Below are 20,311 nucleotides of genomic sequence, written 5' to 3' on the forward strand. Positions count from 1 at the left end.
GAGTATAATTGGAGAAGCAGAGCAGACCAGAAGTCTGCTTAGCAGAGTGTGTCTTTAAGCTGTCACACCAGAGCTTTGCATCTCTGTCGAGCCAACTTTTGAGGAATTTTTAGAAGCATCTTTTTCTGCCGACTGTCAGCCGTGCCGCCAGCCGAGCGCCGCCGCTGACAGCATCCTGGTGTCCTCTTTGTGTTCCCCACCATTCAATGCAACCATCCACAACCTCCAGAGTGTGAGTCTAATTGACAGTCCTCTGCATCGCCGGCGGGCTGACATTTGTGGTTTGACTAAAATGGATGTTATGATATTTATTGCAAATGCTCATCTGCCCCTCAGGATAAATTACCCCACCCTGGTAACTACGTGAAGTCCCCTCAGTCATTGATCGGCCTATTAAAATTGCATTGAGATTTTTGTTGTCAAAAACTAAATAGACACCGACGCGTTGCTCCTTTTAGCAGCAGTAGCATTAAAATTGCTTTATTTATTACTTTTTACTATTGGGGAGATAATTATAAAAACATGGATCATCACTAAATATACAGCAACACACATCTGGACTGGAAAAAGGCATGGAAGCTATCGGGTGGTGTATATCCTTAAAATAAACTGCACATTAGCCACAGCGATGCAATAGTCCGTAATTGCATGCGGGAGTTGTGTTTTTCTTCGGTCTCGTTTTAAAATAAACTCCCCCCCCAGCCTCCTCCCCCATATATGAGCCTGATTCTGCTTAAGTTTTCTTTTTGCCACTATAGCTAGCTTTGACTCCAGCCTGCAAAGCGCCTAAAGTCAATTTTGTTTGTACTAGACACTATAAAGCAATTGGAATTCAATTGGGATGTTTATGAGGATAGTTTGAACTGTTTTGGTCCAAAGATTCAGTGCTCTCTACAAATGTCAGCCTCCCCCTCTGGCAACTGACTGGAAAAATTGGGCTGGGGGGGCTGTTAAACAAGACGCAGAGGATTCCATGGCCTGATCATATCACACATTGTAACCAGAGGGGGATATTTTCATGAAAAAGAGAGCTATAATTGATCCCAGCCATTGATTAGACAGAAAATACACCGATCTCTGTCACCCTTCAGAAGTCTAATCCGTCATTCATGAAACTGAGAACTGGAGGCGAGTCAGGGTATAAGCTTCAAATCCCCACGTGTGAAAGGATCACAGGGGATGGGCAGAAGGCGGAAAGTTGGGGGACATGAGGAAAAACCCACCTGAAAGAAGACCTTCACGCTGTCCTGGAGCAGCCGAAGAGTCCTGATAGAAGGTCAGCAGCATCCTCCAAACAAACTAGTACTTCTATCTCTCTGGGGACTTTCATAGACATTTCCTGTCCTTTCTTCTTCACCACATATACAGGCAGAAAGAGACAGAGACACAGAGAGAAGGGGAGAGAGGGAGGGAGAAGGAGAGAGAGAGAGAGAGAGAGAGAGAGAGCTGGCTTGCTGGGTGTGATTCATGGACAGGCCTCCATACACCATCTGCAACCTCAATGCTTATACAGTCTCATCACACACACGCACACACATACACGTGCACAACCCCTAACTCAAAGCAATTTCAGCCAACCCAACCTTTCACCCTCAGTTCATTATTGGCCCTTAAATACAAGTCAAACCCAATAATGTGGGATCTAAAATGGTTGGTCCCCACAGTGGGATGAAATAATACACCAGAAACAATAGAACCTGTACAAAGAGTACAGTACCCCAGAAATACAGAAAAACAATAACACAAACACACACTATTTGCTCCGTCTTTGCTGCTCTCCTAACTTCTAATTTGAACTCTTGAATAAACTGTTGGCTCCAGTCTAATATAACATGTTTTTGTATATAGTACAAAAGCACACACTTCTATTCGCTTTATGTTAATGTGCACAGCTTAACCCTCACACACACACACACACACACATACACACATACACAGGCAGGAACACACACACACACACACACACACACACACACACACATACACAGGCAGGAACACACACAGAGCCACCACCGGCGGTCATTTAGGATTGACCAACATTCCGGGAGAATTCATTACGGAAACCCGACACTCGCCCGCAGGAAAACTGCAAATGTTGCACTGCAAATGCAACACATCCGTCTGGCCGTGAGTGTGCACACATACAGCGTGTGTGTGCCGAGAATGAATGAGCATGAAAGTACTCATTACCAATGAATCCATGGAGAAGGTCCTTTTCATTAGCGTGGCTGGAAGCGCCGACGCTGCTCACGTACGATTTGGCTGCCGAGTAACGAGATAAAACCTCCATTAAGAAGTCCTTTTTTTAATTCAATCAGCTTATTAATAATACACATCAACACAGATATAAAACATGAGCCCATAAAAGAGGACCACGGCGTGATAACAGAATGAATAATATCAGGTTAATATTGGGATATTTTACAGTCAAAATGGGGGAACGCAGTACGATAATCACCAGCACTGAAAAACGCTGCACGCTCTGTCGGAGGCGACGCTGCAGACTTGAGCCACAGAAACTAAAATCAGGGATGCACAAGATTTATTGGATGGGAAGAATTCTGCTTTACCTCTTACACACAATACACCAAAACTGAAAGCCTTTGTTTAAATATTTCATACGCTGCTGTGAAGACACCTTGAATTGGTGGTTGTGTCATAATACCATTGTGCATCCTTGTAATTAAAAATTCTTTTAAAAAAAACCCCAAATAAAAACACGCTCGTACACACATGCAGCACGAACTAACGAGCAACAGTTTCTACCAGCTCTTGTTTCAGGAGCTCCACTACAGAATACAAACTTGTTACCTTCGACCCCCCCGTCAACAATATCCTGTAACCTGCCCTCTGGATCAGTGGAGAGAAAAACCTGTTTTCACCTGTGTTTTTGTGGCAAAGATTGAAAATAAAGGACCAGTCTGTATGATCCGCACCAGTTCACGACTTTATACAATATACAGTAGATACACAGGAAGGAGGGGTGTTCGCCCCCCCCCCACAGATATTTTGTTCATGGTTATTTTCAATAATTTATTACAGTTTCTGTGAAATGGTTTACTCTTCTTAAAATGTGGCGTTGAGGTGCTGGACTAAGTTAAAGGACTGATGGCAGTGCATGGTCCTCATCTACAGATGCATTTTGCCCACCAACCGTTTCCACGGCAACTGGGAGACCATGTTTGCTGATCAAGCCATCGCTGTGGCAATATTCCAGAGCTGGCGAGGAAACCCACTTTCGCGGCCTTTTACAGATCTTGTCAGCGTGAAGTAACGTGTTGGTATCACTTCCTCATATGGCATACTTAAATAAGGGCGGCGCCGACAGCGCCATGATGAAGGCGTACGGGAGGATGGATCACCTGCCCTTTCAATTTCAAACGGACAATCCCGAGGCAGCTTTTAATATTGGATTTCTGATCAATAACACATAAATAAGCGCTCATGAAAAGAGAAAATACTCAATAATAAACCCTTCATTAAGTATGCATAGCTAGAAGGTGGTACCAACGTCACTCAGATGCTAGCTGACATTAGCAAGTCATGACAAACGGTCCCAGACTGAGTCAGTATCCATGCTGGTGGTGATGGCAGGCTTCACTCCCAACTGGCCACCTTTGCATTGACAGTCCCATCTCTGTGAAGAGCCACGGAGGAGAGGCTGTGCTAGCACGGTTTGATAAACAAACTTTAATCTCCTTAGAGCCGCCTCGGGCTCTGTGGCAGGTTTTTTTTATACACAGAAAGAAAAAAAAAGAAGAGAGCGGCTGCCTGACTCACTATGGTTCGGTCTGCCCGGCCTACCTTCATCAGTTCAGAAACAATTCCTCACTCCGTTCCACCACCTCTCATGTTTACCGTGCTAATCCAATCAGTGTCTTCTGTGTAGGGCTGCCCAACTGTGAGCAATCCTCCTTATACCCATGATTCCTCCTCCTCACGCTCCTTTCAAGACGGCCGCTTCCGAAGCTTTCTTTTTTTGGTGGAAACCGACAGATTTGTTTGGCTTCAGACGTAAAATCCCCTATTAGGTCGGCTTATTTCATGAGTAATGTATTTGTGGGTCGTGGCTCTCGCAACTCTAGTTAAACTCAGTATCGCTGCCTTCAGGTTGTAGGGTTTTATTTGGCTACAATAGCAAGTTTTTTTCTTTCTAATGGATAGAAACCTGAAGCAGCTGTGCCAGTTTATGGAGAGCAAGCATTGCCTGCAGTTGTTTTGCTTCCTCAGTCTTATTTACCTTCTCAAGGGAGATTTGAGCGAACAAATCCCAAACCATTCTGCCTGATATCTCTTTCAGCTGCAGCCTCTTCTGTTCTTTCTATGAATGCAGGGAAACAAGCAGGAAGTGTTGAGTTGAAACTGGGATCTTATCAGAGCTGTTGTGAGCAGGGAAGAAAAAAAACAGACCCCCTGCTGAGAATGTGTGAGCCAAAGCTCCCAGTGGTCCTCCAGCGCTAATGCTCCTTTCTTTACAGCATGATGACTGAAGATATCCAGGTAATGACTCGAAACCTTTTTGTCAATGGTCACCTGCTTTGTTTCGCCACCTCTCCCAGATGTTTCTCCTCAAGTCCAATGGCTGATGTAGCAAAGACCTCTGTCGTCGCTACTATAGCATCCTCTCGTTCTGCATGGCCTTGTAGTAATGCTCCTGCTCTGCGTGGCTGCGTGCGGACACGGAGGGCCGCCGAGGCAAAGTGGAGGTGCGGGACAGCGACTGGCTGTGGCCGTCCAACAGTAGGTCGGGATGTGGCGGAGGGGGGAGCATGCTGGAGGACGAGGGGTGCGGCGGTAGTGGCAAAGGAGACAATGATGGGTGCGGATGGTGGGACATTTGGGAGGACGATTGGTGTTGGTGTGGGTGCATTTGAGAGGAGGATGGGTGTGTTGCCATCTGACACGAGGACGGGTGGGGAGGTGGGGGGATTTTACTGGAAGATGAGTGGGGAGGTGGGTGCGTTTGGGAGGGTGGTGGTAGTGGCGGTGGAGCCATCTGAGAAGACAGATGAGGTGGGGGAGGCATGTGAGAGGAGGTCGGCGGAGGGAGAGGGGGAGGCATGGGAGAGGAGCACGGCTGTGGAGGGGGAGGCAAGGGGGAAGAGGAGTGGGGGGACAGCGGAGGTAAAGGGGAAGAAGACAACTGTGGAGGAGGCGGCAGAGGGGAGGAGGTGGTGGGGAGAGGTGGGGGAGGAAGCTCAGCACCTCTGTCTGCACCCCCGCTGGCTGAGGAGGAACACTGGGAGTCTGTTTTCATGGGGAGTGTCCGGTAATCGCGGTACTGAGCGACGCTGTCCTGTCGCTGAAGAGCTGCCCGCTGTTTGTCCCCCGCCATGTCGGAGGCTATCATGTGTCCGCTGATGGTGTTCCTCCACTCCCATGGCTTCCCATTACTGGCAGACACGCGGACCACCGGATGATGGGGGGCGTGAGCGTCAATGGTTACAATGCTCCCGCTTCCAGCGATGCTCCCCGGGTTGCTCCCCATGCAGCTGTCGCGATCAGACGGGATCCGGTAATAGGGGGACTCGGAGCAGTTGGAGCCTCCGCCAGATGAGGAGCCACCTTCTGATGTTTTTGTAGATGCGGCGCTGGGTCCCTGCTGCTTAGACATGGCTATTACCTGGATGATAAAAGGAGAACAGACTGGCATCAAGGGCTAGGACCTGCAGGATATCTATCAAAATATGTTGGACCAATCTTAAAACCTCTTGTTAAAGAACTGAAGACATCCTAACCCAACGGGGTGTCAAACGGAGGTGAGGTCTTCTTACCTGAGTGACTCTTTGCTGGCTGGGGTGCTGGTTGGGCTGAGTGTTGGGCACACGGGGAGTAGACACCTCAATGGGGCCTTTGGATGGCTCCTTCACTGTACCCCCCTCAGTTAGTGACAGCCACTTAGCCCGGGTCTTGGCGCTCTTGGGGGAGACTGGTGGCGGGCGCAAGGCCTCTTCTGGGATGTGAACAAGTGGGGGTGCCACAACCATCCTGGGTGCAGTGGGGGTGGCAATGCCTTTGTTGGCTTGCACTGTGGGATAAAGAGAAGAAGGCATCTCCTGGTTCCTCAGTTCTCCCGATCCTCCTTCATCTCCGTCTCTTTCGTCCGGCCCGTCCTCATCCTCCCTGGAGCTCTGGCTGCGGAGCTCCAGTGACCTCTGTTTCCACTCAGTCACCAGCTGCCGTGATCTCTGAGAGTCATAGGGGACGTGGAAGGTCATGTGACGTTGGGTGGTAGCTGGCTCGTCCGATGGGGAGATGGGGCTGTTACCATTTGCGACTCGGGGCAGGGTGTTGAATGTTACCATGGTTTCCTTGCCCATAGGGCCACGAGTTGCCAAGAGCTCCACGTCAGCGCTGGCTCGTTTCAGGGAGCCCAGGGAGGCCTTTTCCCTCCTCACTTTGCTGCGGGCCCCAGACCCCAGCCCTGCCCCCAGCTCCTCTCTGCTCTCAGACACCCTCGGAGTTTTCCGGTAGAGCGAGTCATGACTCCGCTGACTCAACACCCTAAGGCCATCCTTCTGCTGAGCCGGGGTCAGTCTCTGTACAGCCGGGGCATCTTCTTCTGCTGCTTTAAAATTTCCCACTGCGTACACAGCCTGACAGAGGACAGACAGAAATAAATATAACTTTTCTAAGCATCCTGAGAGCTCTCGGAGTGTCCTCCAGGGTTGGATATTATCCTTAGATCCTAGGGTAGAAATTCTAAACATTTGCCTCATGCAGTCTATGAGGACCTATGTTCTCTCCACCCAGGCTCTGCCCTGCACAACATTGAGAGCATTACCTCCTCCTGATTCCAGCTTTAGCACTTGATTAGCAACAACGCTGCATAACATTACCAGACTAGTTTATGTGAACTGGATAGATTCCCACGGAACAGAGCTGGAAATTTGTTTGTGCCTTCATCAGCAAAGACATTAAACCTCATCCCTCACCTTACCCCATGTTACCAGGATCGTTGCTAAGATACGGTGGCAGCTCATTTTAATTGTTGGATTGTGGGAAGACTAAATCCTCAGATGCGTTATGAAAAGGTCAAAAATACAGTTGCCCTTCCAGGCTGAGCGAAGAAACTGACGACCAGTTGTTCGTCCTGTTTAGCATGAGAGTAACCTGAAACATTCCCGGTAACATTCCCGACCGCCTTGTCTCACAGTTCAAACAGTATTGAAACAGATACACGTCCCACCTCCTTAAAACAACATGAAAAGACAGTAAGAGGAGGGAGAGGCATGAAAAATGGCAATAACAAGTTTCTTTTAAATCAAGTGTGAAATTGTTCCAGAGAAATCTTATCGGATTATTCTTTCTTTCTTTTCCCTCCGTAATAGGAAGAGCTATAAATAGAGCATGCCAAAAAAAAAAATGCTGAAAGAGGTGGCAAAAAAAGCAGTGTTTGTTAGCACATGCTGCCACAGTGCTAAATTGTGACTAACACAAAGAGACACAGCAGCCAAAGCAAACCCACCAAAGCAATTCAAATTTATATGGATAGGTCTGTTTGCAAAACATATTTTTAAATAAACACCAACACGGAAAAATTCAAAAGGAATTTTGCAAGAACAAACGTATTTTTGTTAAGAAGCAATTAAAAACACCCCCCCCCCCCCCCCAAACTACTGTTGGTGTAATGTTCCCTGTTGTTATCTGTGTTCATTTATTCCCCATTCAAGTCCCACAAAACTCATTGTATTGTTCAATGTTTTGAGGAGATTTTGATGATTTGGTGTTTTGAGGTGAATTTTTAGCATAAGGCGGGGAGTCGAGGCACTTCAAGCGGCACGTTTGATTGTGCTGCTTGAGGCTGCTGAGACTCGTTTCACTCGGGTGAAAAATGTCAAAACCGGCAGCAAAATTTGCTTAAAAACATGCTGGCAAGTTGGGTCCCAAAAAAGCAAAAATCGCTTCCGGGGATCAAGAAACCTGGAGACCAGGGAGGATACCAGTACATCTACCAATAGGCTAATGCTGCTAATGAACCGGGCGTGAGCATTTCTATGTATTTTTATATTGAAGTCCCACAAGCAGCCTGTTGACATGGAGTGTTTGTCAAATCCAGTAGGTGTTTTGGTTAATTTAATATCCGATAGAAAATAGCTTTTTGTGAAAACAATTGTTGCAGTGCATTTGGTTTGACGTTTCACACCCAGGCAGTGCAGTGTTACATGTTGTGAAATAAAATAAATGTCGCCATGGTGTACACATAGTGTTGTTTCCTTTTTGAGCCAGAAAGGCTATATAAGGTGTTGCTCCGTTTTTGCACTGAACCCCGTTTTGTTTCGCTGAATCCACGCCTCAATCAACTCTGAGACCTCCCGACTTCCTTCACAAATTAAGCACTGGCAGTAATACAAGCCTACATAACAGCTGGTGGCTATATGATCAAGCCTTCCTGTATCTGGATCACCACCAAAATTTACCGTATTTTCGCGACCATAAGGCACACCGTATTAAAAGGTGCAGTCTCAGTTACGGATGCCATTTCTGTAGTTAACACATCCATAAGGCGCGCTGGATTATAGGGCGCGGGTAAAACATACTGGTATGCTAGCTTAAAACATGCATGCTAGCATGTGTTTAGCAATGTACTCACGTACATCATCTTCTGTATCCGAAAAGAATCCAAAATGGCTTTTGCGAAAGCCGAAAAGCCTTTACAGATTTTGGAACTCGGTACACACATAGGGCGCACCGCATTACAAGGCGCCCCGTCCATTTTGGAGAAAATGTATGACTTTTAAGTGCCCCTTATGGTCGTGAAAATACGGTAATCTTCCATGAACCACAATCAACATTTTGAGTTATTTTGCGTAAAAATGCTGGCTGTGGAGGTAATCATTTCCTTTACACATAACAAGCTTTATATCAAGCTGAAATGTTCCCTGAGGATGCGCTTGGTTTACTCACCAGGTAGACACCAATGCCGGCTCCTACCAGGTACCCCACGTAGACGTCGATGGGGTGACTGCGATACTGGGTGATCTGGGTCAGCCCCGCGAGGCCCGCAGCCATGCAGAAAGCAAACACCAGCAGCGGCTTCAGGAGCTTGGTGGTGCTGCTGATGGTGGCATTGAAATACATCTGCACGGAAGGAAGAGGAATGATCAGATGCGAGGTCTTTCACATGTCCGTCACATGCGGTTTGAGATTTGGTGATCGATAGAGAGAAAACAGGCCGTAAGTTAGCAGTTAGCTCAGCTTATTAGCACAAAGCAAACTTTGGGGAGACAGTTGCCTGGCTTTGTTACCCGCATCAATAACCTCACCTTTAAAATCAATAGGTGACAACATGTTCAGTAACAACTGAAATGTGATGGATGACAGGGTGAGAGTGGGGAGGAAAGCTGGAGGATCAGCTGCATGCTCGCTATACTGTGTTCCGACTGCGTAAAGGGTTGAATGACAGGAAAGCTGCCTTTGCAAAAGTACAGATTTTAAAGTCTTCTCTTTCAGTGGTGATTTTCCTACAAAAGCATGAGAGGGACAGAAACGTCTCTGCAGGGGGCCCTTCGACTTGCTGTCAAAAGCTCTTTCTGTCGTTCTGCAAAGGCCTTGCACATACGAGACTTTTCCCTGCTTCTTAACTCGCTGCGAAAGGACTCTGATCACAAAAACAGGGAACACGTGTCTCTATGTGGTGGCAAGTAAGGAACAGAACCCCGGAAAATTGATCGGAGGGCTGCTAATTTACTTTGCAGAGAGAAAAAGCCCACACAATTCTGGGATCGAAAGTCTCTTCTCCCCCTTACACCCCCCCCCCCCCCCCCCCCATCCCCTCTCTGCTGCCTTTGCTGCCTTTTCTAATGAGCTTCCTGTCTGGCGAACTTTAATGAGCCAATGTCGGCTCAGCGAAGCAGCAGCGGTAGGACCAGCGGAGAGAATCTGCATGTGGAGGGAGGCTAGCTTAGAGAAAAATAGAATTTCTACTTTTCTCTGCACTGAACTAACTTTGAAATTGTAGTTTCCAAGTTCTAATCGGATTCAAAGTCTAATGACTGAGAGGGAAAAGATGTCTGATGTCGGTGTATTTCTTTCTACACAGTTTAAGCAGCAACACTTGTTTAGATTTAGCAGGACAGCTGGCATGAATGCAGATAATTACACCAGTAAATACAGTGCTGAAAAGAAATGTAGTGTAAAGACACTAGTGCAAAGTGAGAGGTAAATGCTTTAGGTTACAAAAAGGCGGTTGTCAGGTGAGAAGCAGGAGTGCTTACGGAGATATAGACAGCAGCGAAGCCAGAGAGCGTTGCATGCTGGGATGGGAAAGTTTTCCTGAGGGGAGAAAGTGGGAGAGTTAGGCGCGAAAGACTGAAACATTAGCTTTGAGTGTATTTATCACGCCTGGAATAAACCAGAATCCAGGTAGGAGGGTTGATTATTAAAGGATAGAGTGATAAACATGTCTTTTCCAGAAGCTCTTTTAAAATCAAGAAGTTTGAAATTGAACTCCAACGTGGATCAAAGGATCATCAAAGGGCCTGCGGCCGTCAAAGCCCAATTCAAATGACAGCTTAGCTAGAATTTTGCATCTGTTCCTGCATGAGTGAAAAACTGATTTGTTTTTATCATCAAGCTAAACTCTGGTTGCAGAACTCCAGAAATCCCGGACCATCTTGATGCCACCGATGATTTTTACCTTTTGATGCTTTGTTACATCAGCTTGTACTCATCCAGGCTGCTTTCCTCTGAAACACACTTATTTGGCCCCTTTTGACTCTCTCAGGGGTACGATTTGGAGCGGATCCACTCCTGTGAGCTGATTTGGTGGAAACAGTACAGCAACAACAGGCCCGCTTTGATAACATCGCGAAGCTGCTTCCGCCTTCGCGACTCATGTGTTTTTGTTGTTTCTGGGGCAGATGTGGAAACAGCTGGCCTTGGCACTGGCCAACATCATGCCGGCAATATGTTGTCTGGACCCTTAAACCAACCGCAGCAGCTCTGGTGCAGGAACTTCCTGCAACTGCTCCCAGGCAAGGAATAATAGCCCTCATGAGCAGGGCAATTGTCACAAAACCAGCTGCAGAGTTGCCGGGAACAGCGGCACAACTCATCAAGTTCCTGCATCTGGGATTAACTCGTCCAGACGGAGCCGAGAACATTTATCTGCAGCTAAAATTCCCTCAGAAATGAAGCGTGAACATCCCACCTTGCCGACATGATGGCGTACTGGTCTTTGCCCATGCAGATGTCCTGGGTGATGTAGGCGTTGTTGTCACATGACACCCCCGGGGCTGTATAATTGGGCTGGCACACGGTGAGGAAGAAAGGGGCGTGATACCCGGTAGCTAACTGGATGACATCTGTCACCAGAGCTGTTGCCAGGAGACCAAACACATGAACACCTGAGTGAGAAGGATAGAAGAGAGACAGGGAATAAGATAAAAGCCCCTGGTGGATTGGCCACCTTGAGCTGGATTGGCCACACCTGTGGTCGAAAACAACGCTGAATTAGCTCCAGCGGCTTTAAAAAGGCTCTGGGAACAGATTTTCCTGTGTTGTGACGCGTCTGCAGTGCTGAATTATACTTATTTTCACTTCAAAGCTTAAAACTGGTTCAGACATCCCCGATTTGTTGCGCTTATTATATTTACCCAATCACTTAATGCCCATGTGTAGCTCTGCTGCATCCAAACAACAACGACAACGATTCTGGGTGGTTTAAATGATAAATAGCTTCTTAATCATCTTCGTCAACATCAGGGGTGCGCATCTATGGAAAATAATGTGTTTTGACAGCAACAAGAGCCTCTGAAAAGACCCCCCGAGGCTAAACTTTCCGCAGCAGTGAAGGACAGGAAGTGCTGTCGATTTTTAATGTGACCCCAATTCCAAAAGACTCGGGATGGTGGTCTGAAAAAAGAGGGAAAGACAGAAGGTAAGAGGTGCGACTCATACGTACCAACGAAGCGCACGGTCCTGCGTAGGAAGGAGTTGAAGCTGCACCCTCCAGCGTTGATGCTGCTCTCCGATTTGGGACACGACTTCAGTTTGGACTGCATGCAGTACATCAGCCCCTCCCCCAGCATGATCTGCAGAGAGACGGAGAGCGTGAGGAGCCGTGGCGGACGTTTGTGACAAAAGGAGCCTGAAAAAAAAAGTCTGTAGTTATCAAGGATCCATCTCTGTGAGGGAGGGGGGAGGAGGGGGGGTTTGTTATTGAATTGTAATCAGTTACAATCAGAGTGACGGATGAGTGTTGGAGGCGTTTGCTCGTTTCCGCGCTGCTGATGGATTAGCCGTGTGTGTCTGCATATAGATCGCGGCGAAGGTTCCCGCAGCGTGTTTGGAGGCGCGCCTCAGAATGTCAGGTGCGCATTAATCAACGCGCACGTCGATTCCAGGTTTCCGAGGGAAGAGCGAGGTTGCTGTGAGGTGACAGTTTGTGTTCCCATCATTGCTCAGCAGATGCTGAAGCCATAGGACAGCTGGGAAACGCCGCTGTCGGCCCAGTTTACCTGGCTAGCAACACCTTAGCAGCGGGCTAGTGGCATGTTAACAAGGAGACCGAAAGACCAACAGTTGAAGGAATATTGATCAAATACGGGTCGCGGTAATGTGCAGTGAAGTGAACGCTTTTGCATTTTTAACCCTGCCAACCAACTGGCTGGCTCATTCAGCGCACGTTACGGCGTGCAGAACGGAGTTATTTTGAAGGATTTAGGATTTTACCAATGTCTCTGAACTGATGTTTCCGTTCTTTCATCTATAATTGATACTGCGGTGCTTGGTGATCTGTCGTTTACTTTCATGCCAGATGACTTTGAAAGCAGAGTTTGAAACCTAAAAATACGAGAAATGATGCATCTCTTAATAAAATCTCCCGGGAGAGGACTCAGCGACCCTGAGCCCAAGCTGCAGACTGGGGGTGTGTTACTGACTTCAACATGTTTGTGCATCCGCTCTTGCTAAACTTATGTTGGTTCATTAAAAAGAGCAGCTGATCCGTTTATGCAACCCTGTCTGCATATATTAGCTTTTCCCCCATCAGTTAGCAAACACCTTTTGAAGACAGAACAACATTTTATCTGTTAGCTTGGCTGCCGATGTGAGGCAGAGGACTGTAGCAGCTCTGTTTACTGCCTGAGCTTCAGGCTCCATGAGAAAAGTGGCCACCGTGGCCCAGATGGTCTTACTGTAACAGCAACATGGAGAGCTTTCCCACCAAAATGAGCAGTTTCAATTTAAACTTAATGAATCATTAATGTTGAAACTGGGAGCACTAATCAGTTAGGCTGCTCAATAGCGCCAGGATAACGAGCATACACAATGACTACAATGCTAAATACCATCATTCTGTGTCATTCCACAACTGAGGGGGAAATGTTTTCACAGGAACCACAATCAGGACACGTCCAGAAACACGGTGAGGCAACATTCTAACTCCCATAAAAGATGGTGCCTAGTATTTATGTTCAGTATTATATCAAAATACATATCGTGGGACCTCTACTACCTACTACTTACGTCTCTACATGCGAAATTCTCAGGTTACGAAGCGTCTCAACAGGAAAAAAAATCCTCTTGTTACGAATGAAATTTCAGGATACTAAGGTCAAAAATACGCTACCGCTGCTACTCGCAGCTCGTGGAGTTTAGCGAACGCAAACATGCTTGTAGCTGCTCTGCCATTGGCTATCGCCTAGCATCTTCCTGTAATCCCATTGGCTAGGAGGGACGTCAATATGTACAGGTTTGTGTGTATCCCAGTGTCGCCTTCATTTAATTTTTATTTATTGTGGGTGTTCGTATGTTTGTCCATTAGATGGCGGTGTTACCACAAGTGTTAACGTTTGTTGCTAGTAATGACGGCTAATGTAAGATTAGCCTGTAATAAAGTAAATTTTGTTCCTGGAGAAGCCTTGCACTGAATTCCTACATTTATTGTGCGGTAATCTAATTGTAACATGTATTTGTTACATGTTTTGATGCATTTTTATGATTTATAAAAAATATTATGTCCGAATTTTTGGGGGCTTGGAACGGATTAGGGCATTTACATGGAAAACGCGTCTCTACTGATGTAATTTTCAGGTTATGAAGCAACTTCTGGAACAAATTAAATTCGTAAGTAGAGGTCCCACTGTATATGTATCGCTAGATTCAATGTTATTCCCTGATGTGCGTGCAGTCAGGTTGGACTTACAGATGCAGCCGGACCAGCGAAGGCCAAACTCAGGAGCATCAGCAGGGGAATTAGCTCATCCCCCGTCTCCACGTAGGGCATAGAGAGGTCACGGTCGTGGCAGCGGAAACCCACAATCGCCGGGGACAGCACATCCGTCAGCTCCAGGAAGTACAGGGACACCAAGGAGGACAGGACGATGGGGAGCTGGACAGGCACGACCACACAGGCAGCAGCGCAAGGACAAAAGAAGGACTGATGTTTCATAATAAGGCCATTCAACCATTTTTAGCATGATTCTAATTTCCCATGCACTTATTTTGCATTTTATTTCTCAAAGATGATTCATCAATGGAATCTACACGTACCTCCACAAAATAAAAGCATGGCAGCAGCGTGAGGCTGTCCTTGGGTGGTTTCTTCTTGGCCTTGCTTTTGGGCGACATCATCTTGGGGTGGGCCCAGTCGCAGCCTGCCGCGAGAGTGCGAGAAAGTTTGTGACGCGCTTCCGCCATCAATACTTCACACAGCGCGAAAACCCGCCGTTAATCCTGGCTCCTCCCACAGCCCAAAATTGCCAAGGGAAAATGTTAAAAATTAACTTTTCCCCCTGAGGCTTCCTCATGTCTGAACCCATTTCCCTTCCTTCCCGTTACTTAATCTCCCACCTTTCCTCTTCCTGTCCCCATTTTGATCATTTTCTCAGCTTCTTCCCATCCTGCCTTCAATTTAAACTTTCCTTCCTGCTCCCACGCCAGGTTCCATCTCAAAATTTCTCATTTTGCAGACAAATTGGTGCCTATTCCTAACTTTAATTGACAACTGAGGATGGAAAGACTTTCAAAAAAGACTGCTTTTTGTAACATGAGCATCCAATAATTGACCAAAATGCCTTTAACAACACTTCAATATGCAGCAATTACAGTTGGAATTTTTTTTCACAAACAATCTAAACCTGATCTTGTAGCCAATAGTTGTTCCTGAGGGAACTATGCTAACAATCCCTCTAGATAACAAAATGCCACTTGTTAAATTCCAACATTTAGATTTAGCCTAAAAATCACTTTCTCAGAAGTAACTATTTAGAAATGATGCATGTGTGGGCCTGTAGGCTGGATGGCTGCTGCTTTCTGGCCACTTTTAGCCTTATTTGTTTTGGTTTATTGTGACGGTTTAGAAAAAACATAGATTTCACATTCAGTTCCTGGATCTGCACCCAGATGTCACCAGCTCAAAGGCCTATAAAGGGAATTGGCAGAGGTATCAAGATGAGATGCGATGCGTGTGATGCAAAGGCAACCTGACGCAAGTCGGATTGGCTGATCTGAGGCCAGCCGTCGCAGCACGTCTACCTATTTCTGCCTCTGCTTCAATTCAGATTATTGTTTTTTGCGTCCTTGTTGAGCACTGCTCTGCTTTTTTTGCTGATGTTTGCTTGCCCTTCTGCCTCCTAATCCCCTCTCTCTTCTCTCCAGCACCTTCTCTTTCCCATGTTCCTCCTCTCTTTCATCACCATCCTCCCAGTTTTCCTGCCATGTCTCTCCCAGATAAGAGGCCCTGACCCTGAGGCGGTGCGAGGAGGAGGAAATCAAAGACTTCCACAGTCTCATTTCCATAGCTGCCAATAATCAAGGATGAGTGGAGAAGAGGGAAAAGGATAAATACATTAACAGCAATAAAACAAACACAAGAAAACACACAAAAGTTTCAGTGGATGGATGGATGGATGGATGGATGGATGGGTGGATGGATGGAGTGGAGATGTAAGCAGCTTAAGAAGGGTCTCATTCTCCCAGCCACTTGGTCTTATTGACCTACTCCACTTGACAATTAAACCCCTCTCTCTCACACACTCACACACACACACACGTTTAAATTTCCATCCTTCTGAGGACTCTCATTGATGATAATAATGCATGCCCCAGCTCCTATTCTTCAGTGCTACATGCCTGACCCTAAACTCAATCAATTTCTGACCTTAACCTCAACCAGGTCTGAATTCTAACTCAGTAATGATGACCAGGCAAAATGTCTTCTCTTCCTGTAATGTCCTCATTTTGCAGGTGAAATTTGCATTGTGGTCCTTACTGTATAATGTTAGCAAGAACACACACACACACACTGAGGGAAAAAAGTCTCTCATTTATCGGTCACAGCAGAATTTGTCCTCTGGGACACATCATGGTGTGTGTTGGGCTTCAGAACGTGTAGTCTGTGTGCTGCATGGTCCTTGTTGCCAACACCGCAGCAACATTTGCAACGCGTGTGAGACTGAGGTGGGCTAGACAGCCTGTGGTGGCCAAATGCAGGACTCACAGTCCACCTACAAGGCAATCGTGGGGGAGAATGGTGCACAGTGGTATCACACAGCAGTGAAATTTGATGTACTCGAATGCAATCAATGCTGATTTTTGGGCACATCTGTAGCTGATGACATGAATAATTGATTACACGGACATAGATTTTATCATATCACTAGCCTAACCTAATGGAGCCTCCAGAGCAGTGAGGGGAGATGCTGGTAGAAAACAAACACCTGAGAAAGATGAGCTGATCCACGAGCTTCCTCTGGCTCTCCCACAGATCCAGGAAACGGCGAGGGATTCTGTGCTAGCGCGTTTGTAGCACCCACCTCTCCCTCATCGCTCAAGCGATCTGATCCCAGGGCTTCCATGTAATTCTACACTTTTGCGCTTCACCATGTGTCGGATTGGTTTGCCATGACATGACATCATGTCAGCGTGACATCATCACCAAGGGCCTCTGTACTCAGGTAATTTAAAAAAAGCAACGTGAACATGTTCAATTCTCATATTAATATAGAAAATGTGACTGGGACAAGATCAGGAGCTGACCAACAGTGTCCAATCGGTGGAAAGCAGTGCGATTGGCTCCGCCCATTCCGTACCACTCTTCTGGGCACCAAAGTTTGGGAACCATGATAACCCCACCGCCTTCAGCAGCTTTACCTCCTTTGCCAGGGCCGGCCGTTTCAAAGTTCCCAACCCTGCACCAGTTCAGTCCCACACGTTTACACCACAAAATGAGTTGACTCTTCAAAAACAAGAACTGCTCGTGTCAGTCAACAGAAACGCCCCCTGCACATGAGGACGAGGTAGAATAAGTTAAACAAGCGACCCACCCAGCCTGGTTCCTCCCCTGGTGTTCAATTTCTGAATTCTAAGATGAAAAATTCACAGCGCACGCAGCAATAATTCACCCTACGCAAACCGTGTTTGGCATCATGTGGCGCCCACAGGTCCTATAAGCGTCATCAGAATGCACATGCGACTCTCACACACATCTGAGAATCAATCCTCCACCCCCCTGATCAGGCTCCTGTCAGCCCAGGCTCAGCTGCAGAGCCTGGGCCACTGCAGGGCCCCGAACAGCAGACGCACATAAAGAGCCATATGCTGCCCTGGATGTGGAGGAGGGCTGACACAACTTCATCGGCCGCCTTTGTATTGGAGATCGGTCCCGATATCGATTCAATACGGTGCATGCAACGGAGAGAGAGGCGTCCGTATGTGAAGGGGGTTCGTGGTTTTAATTAATCTCCATCTCTTGATCGAATAAACCCCGATAAATCTAAATATTCTAAAAGCACGCTGGATGGAACTCAAACACGGGCTGAAATGTGCACATCGCGCATGAGATCATCAATAATGGAGGCGTGAAACCCATGTGCTGGAGAGAAGAGCCCCACAGTCACGGTCGGACAGCCCGAGCACTCACCTCTGTCCCGGGGGCTCCGTGAATTCACCGAGTCCCGGCGCCCCCTTCCACCCCGGCGTGGTCGCGCGTGCTGCTCCAGTTTGGCGGCGCCCTTTAATCCGTCATCATCGAGCACACCCCGGAGCCCGAAACCCGAACCTCCCGGCGGCAGCGAGAGGAATTCCTGGTCGAGGATGGACGGACGGCGGGAAGAAGGTGTGGGAAGACAGGGGGGGGCGCAGTCGGGCCGCGAGGGGGAGCAGGAAAGTCCAATTTGCGGCACTTGTGCTCCTCTTCCTCCTGCTTCCTGGCTGTGGATGAGTGAGATTCACGTGCGTCCCGGTTCCTCCCCCTCTTCACTTCCACCTGCAGCTTTTTCTCTTCCACATCAGAATTGTCCTCCCCCCCCAAAACGCTTACTTCCATGCAACGCGCCCGTGTCGTGGATTTTCGGGTACGCAGTCAGCTTCACAGCACGCGCAAGCACTCTCTCTCTCTCTCTCTCTCTCTCACACACACACACACACGCACACACACACACAAAGGCACGAGGGCCGTGCGGGAGGAGGGGGTGAATGGGGGTGTGCAGGGGGAGGCGAGACGGTGCTGTGTGTGCGATTACGGTTGGGGGAGGAGACAGTCTGGTCAACACAGTGACACGCACGCACGCACACACACGCACGCACTCTTTCCTTACTGAATTCCTCTTTCGGGGTTACCACCGAGACAAAGAGATGGATTCGGAATGTGCGCGGATGTGTGCGTAATGGAGAGTGGGCGGGTTTTGGGAGCTATGTGCGCCCCTGGAAACAGGACGTCTCTGTGATCACGAACATCTGATGGGAAAATCAGATTCCCAGATTCCCCCTGGTGAGACCCTCGCTGTAATGCTGTGACGGCCGTGATGCATTTGCCTTTGTTTACCCTGAAAGGGCGTGGCAGCCCCCCACCCCCATGGGGGGGCGGGCTGGCTGGCTTCTAAAACACGCGTACCGTTTCAGCACACCCACAGACACCCATACGTGGCGTTCACTGACTCATCTCCAATGACATTGCGGCAATTAACTTCAAAGTACGGACTGTGCGTGCACGTGGACGCGCGCAATCCTCCATTGACGCGCACGCACCCTCCAAGACGCCCACCATTCCCCCATGATTAACCCAAGTGAAGGTTCAAACCCTGAATTTAAATCCTCCCAGTGAGGCGTTCACGGACAGTTCGAGAAGCGCTGTCCAGGATCACTGTTTCACACTCATTCAAGTATTTTCACCTCCCCTCCTTTTCTCAATCCCTGTCATTTGACTCTGTGAGGGTTGGAGTGAGAGGAATAGGGGCTCCCCCCACCCCCCACCATCCTGTTTAGTGTAGATCCTGTCTCCAGTTGCCAGGGAGTTTCTCTCCGGTCCTCGTGGGGGTACTCCCCCTGTGGGTCTCACAACAAAATTGAAGCCCCCTTACCCGTCGCTCCTAGAGCCCACACACGCACGCACTAGACATCGTCACACATGCATAAATCGACCCCCCCCCCAAGACAAATACCCAGGGGTAGGTCACAGCTGGCACGAGCTAATAAACTCATCACTCACCGGTTCTGCCTCCATTCACCTACTAGAGAAAGCAAGATTGGGGAGTGAGGTGCGTGCGTGTGTGTGGGAACGGTGTGAGTCTGTGTGTGTGTGTGTGTGTGTGTGTGGGGGGGGGGGGGGGGGGGGGGGGGGGGGGTCAAGCCGATGCAGGGATGCGGCACGTGCAGAACCTTGCCTGGCATGCATGTTAGTGCACGACAGGAAGTCCTTAGTTATTGCGTTATCACCATAAAGTTGGATCCTAATTGAGTGCCGGGGGTGTTAGTGGGGGGGGGGGGGATACGTTGGGGATTTTTACGTTTGATTAAGATCCTTCCTGACTGCTGTTCGCACATGTGACCCAATTCCTCCTCCTGAGCGCAGGAAACGGCCACCTCTCCGCCGTCAGACACCCACACAAAGCGCGTCAGCCTGTCTGAAATGTCAGCCCCGGACGGGTTTGATGCCCCCCTGGAAGCCTGTCGCCGCTCTGCTGTTCAGCTCTGCATTATTTTCACTCCGCCTCTGACAAAGGCCCCATTGTTTGTTTTATTACCGGGGGAAGGAGCAGGTGAATGATTGGCTTCATCGCCGTGACATTATCTCCAGTTTGTAGGGCCGGGTCGATGCACCGGCGCTAAATCATCAGCATGCCGGTGCCATCGCTCTCCCTCTGTCTCTCTTTTATCCTCCTCAAACACCCTGCGCGCTGTTAGCTCTCATCTCTGCTGAAGAATCATATTTTGGAGCATCAATTTCAATTCTCCCCTCGCCTAAGAGTGTCAGGTTACACTTAAGCTCTCAATTTGGGGTTGTCAGCCAGTCAGTGATGTGTGAAAGATGTATTAATGCCTCTGTGTAAAGCAAAAAATAAAGGGGGGGAAGTGGGAAATCCACTGT

At 48.1% G+C, this 20,311-nt stretch overlaps 1 protein-coding gene across 1 annotated transcript; it reads right to left on the reverse strand.

Annotated features, from left to right (window-relative positions):
• Window positions 1-2,293: 2,293 nt before the first annotated feature.
• Window positions 2,294-18,585, reverse strand: plppr3a (phospholipid phosphatase related 3a). Its single transcript, XM_029832891.1, has 9 exons — window positions 17,867-18,585; window positions 14,497-14,600; window positions 14,150-14,335; window positions 11,906-12,035; window positions 11,153-11,348; window positions 10,218-10,275; window positions 8,908-9,081; window positions 5,775-6,596; window positions 2,294-5,623 (listed from the first exon to the last, which is right to left on the reverse strand). The coding sequence occupies exons 2-9, from the start codon at window positions 14,575-14,577 to the stop codon at window positions 4,613-4,615; spliced, it is 2,658 nt and encodes an 885-aa protein (XP_029688751.1). The 5' UTR covers window positions 14,578-14,600; window positions 17,867-18,585; the 3' UTR covers window positions 2,294-4,612.
• Between the last annotated feature and the right edge of the window lie 1,726 nt (window positions 18,586-20,311).

The sequence above is a fragment of the Takifugu rubripes genome, chromosome 2 (assembly GCF_901000725.2).
Source record: "Takifugu rubripes chromosome 2, fTakRub1.2, whole genome shotgun sequence".
Taxonomy (NCBI): Eukaryota; Metazoa; Chordata; class Actinopteri; order Tetraodontiformes; family Tetraodontidae; genus Takifugu; species Takifugu rubripes.

Excerpts from the sequence above, each read along its gene's own strand:
- plppr3a (XM_029832891.1), bottom strand. The coding sequence starts at position 14,577 with ATGATGTCGCCCAAAAGCAAGGCCAAGAAGAAACCACCCAAGGACAGC. Across the intron at positions 12,036-14,149 it reads TCGCTGGTCCGGCTGCATCT|ATCATGCTGGGGGAGGGGCT; the intron begins GTAAGTCCAACC and ends GTCTCTCTGCAG. Across the intron at positions 11,349-11,905 it reads CAGGACCGTGCGCTTCGTTG|GTGTTCATGTGTTTGGTCTC; the intron begins GTACGTATGAGT and ends CTTCTCACTCAG.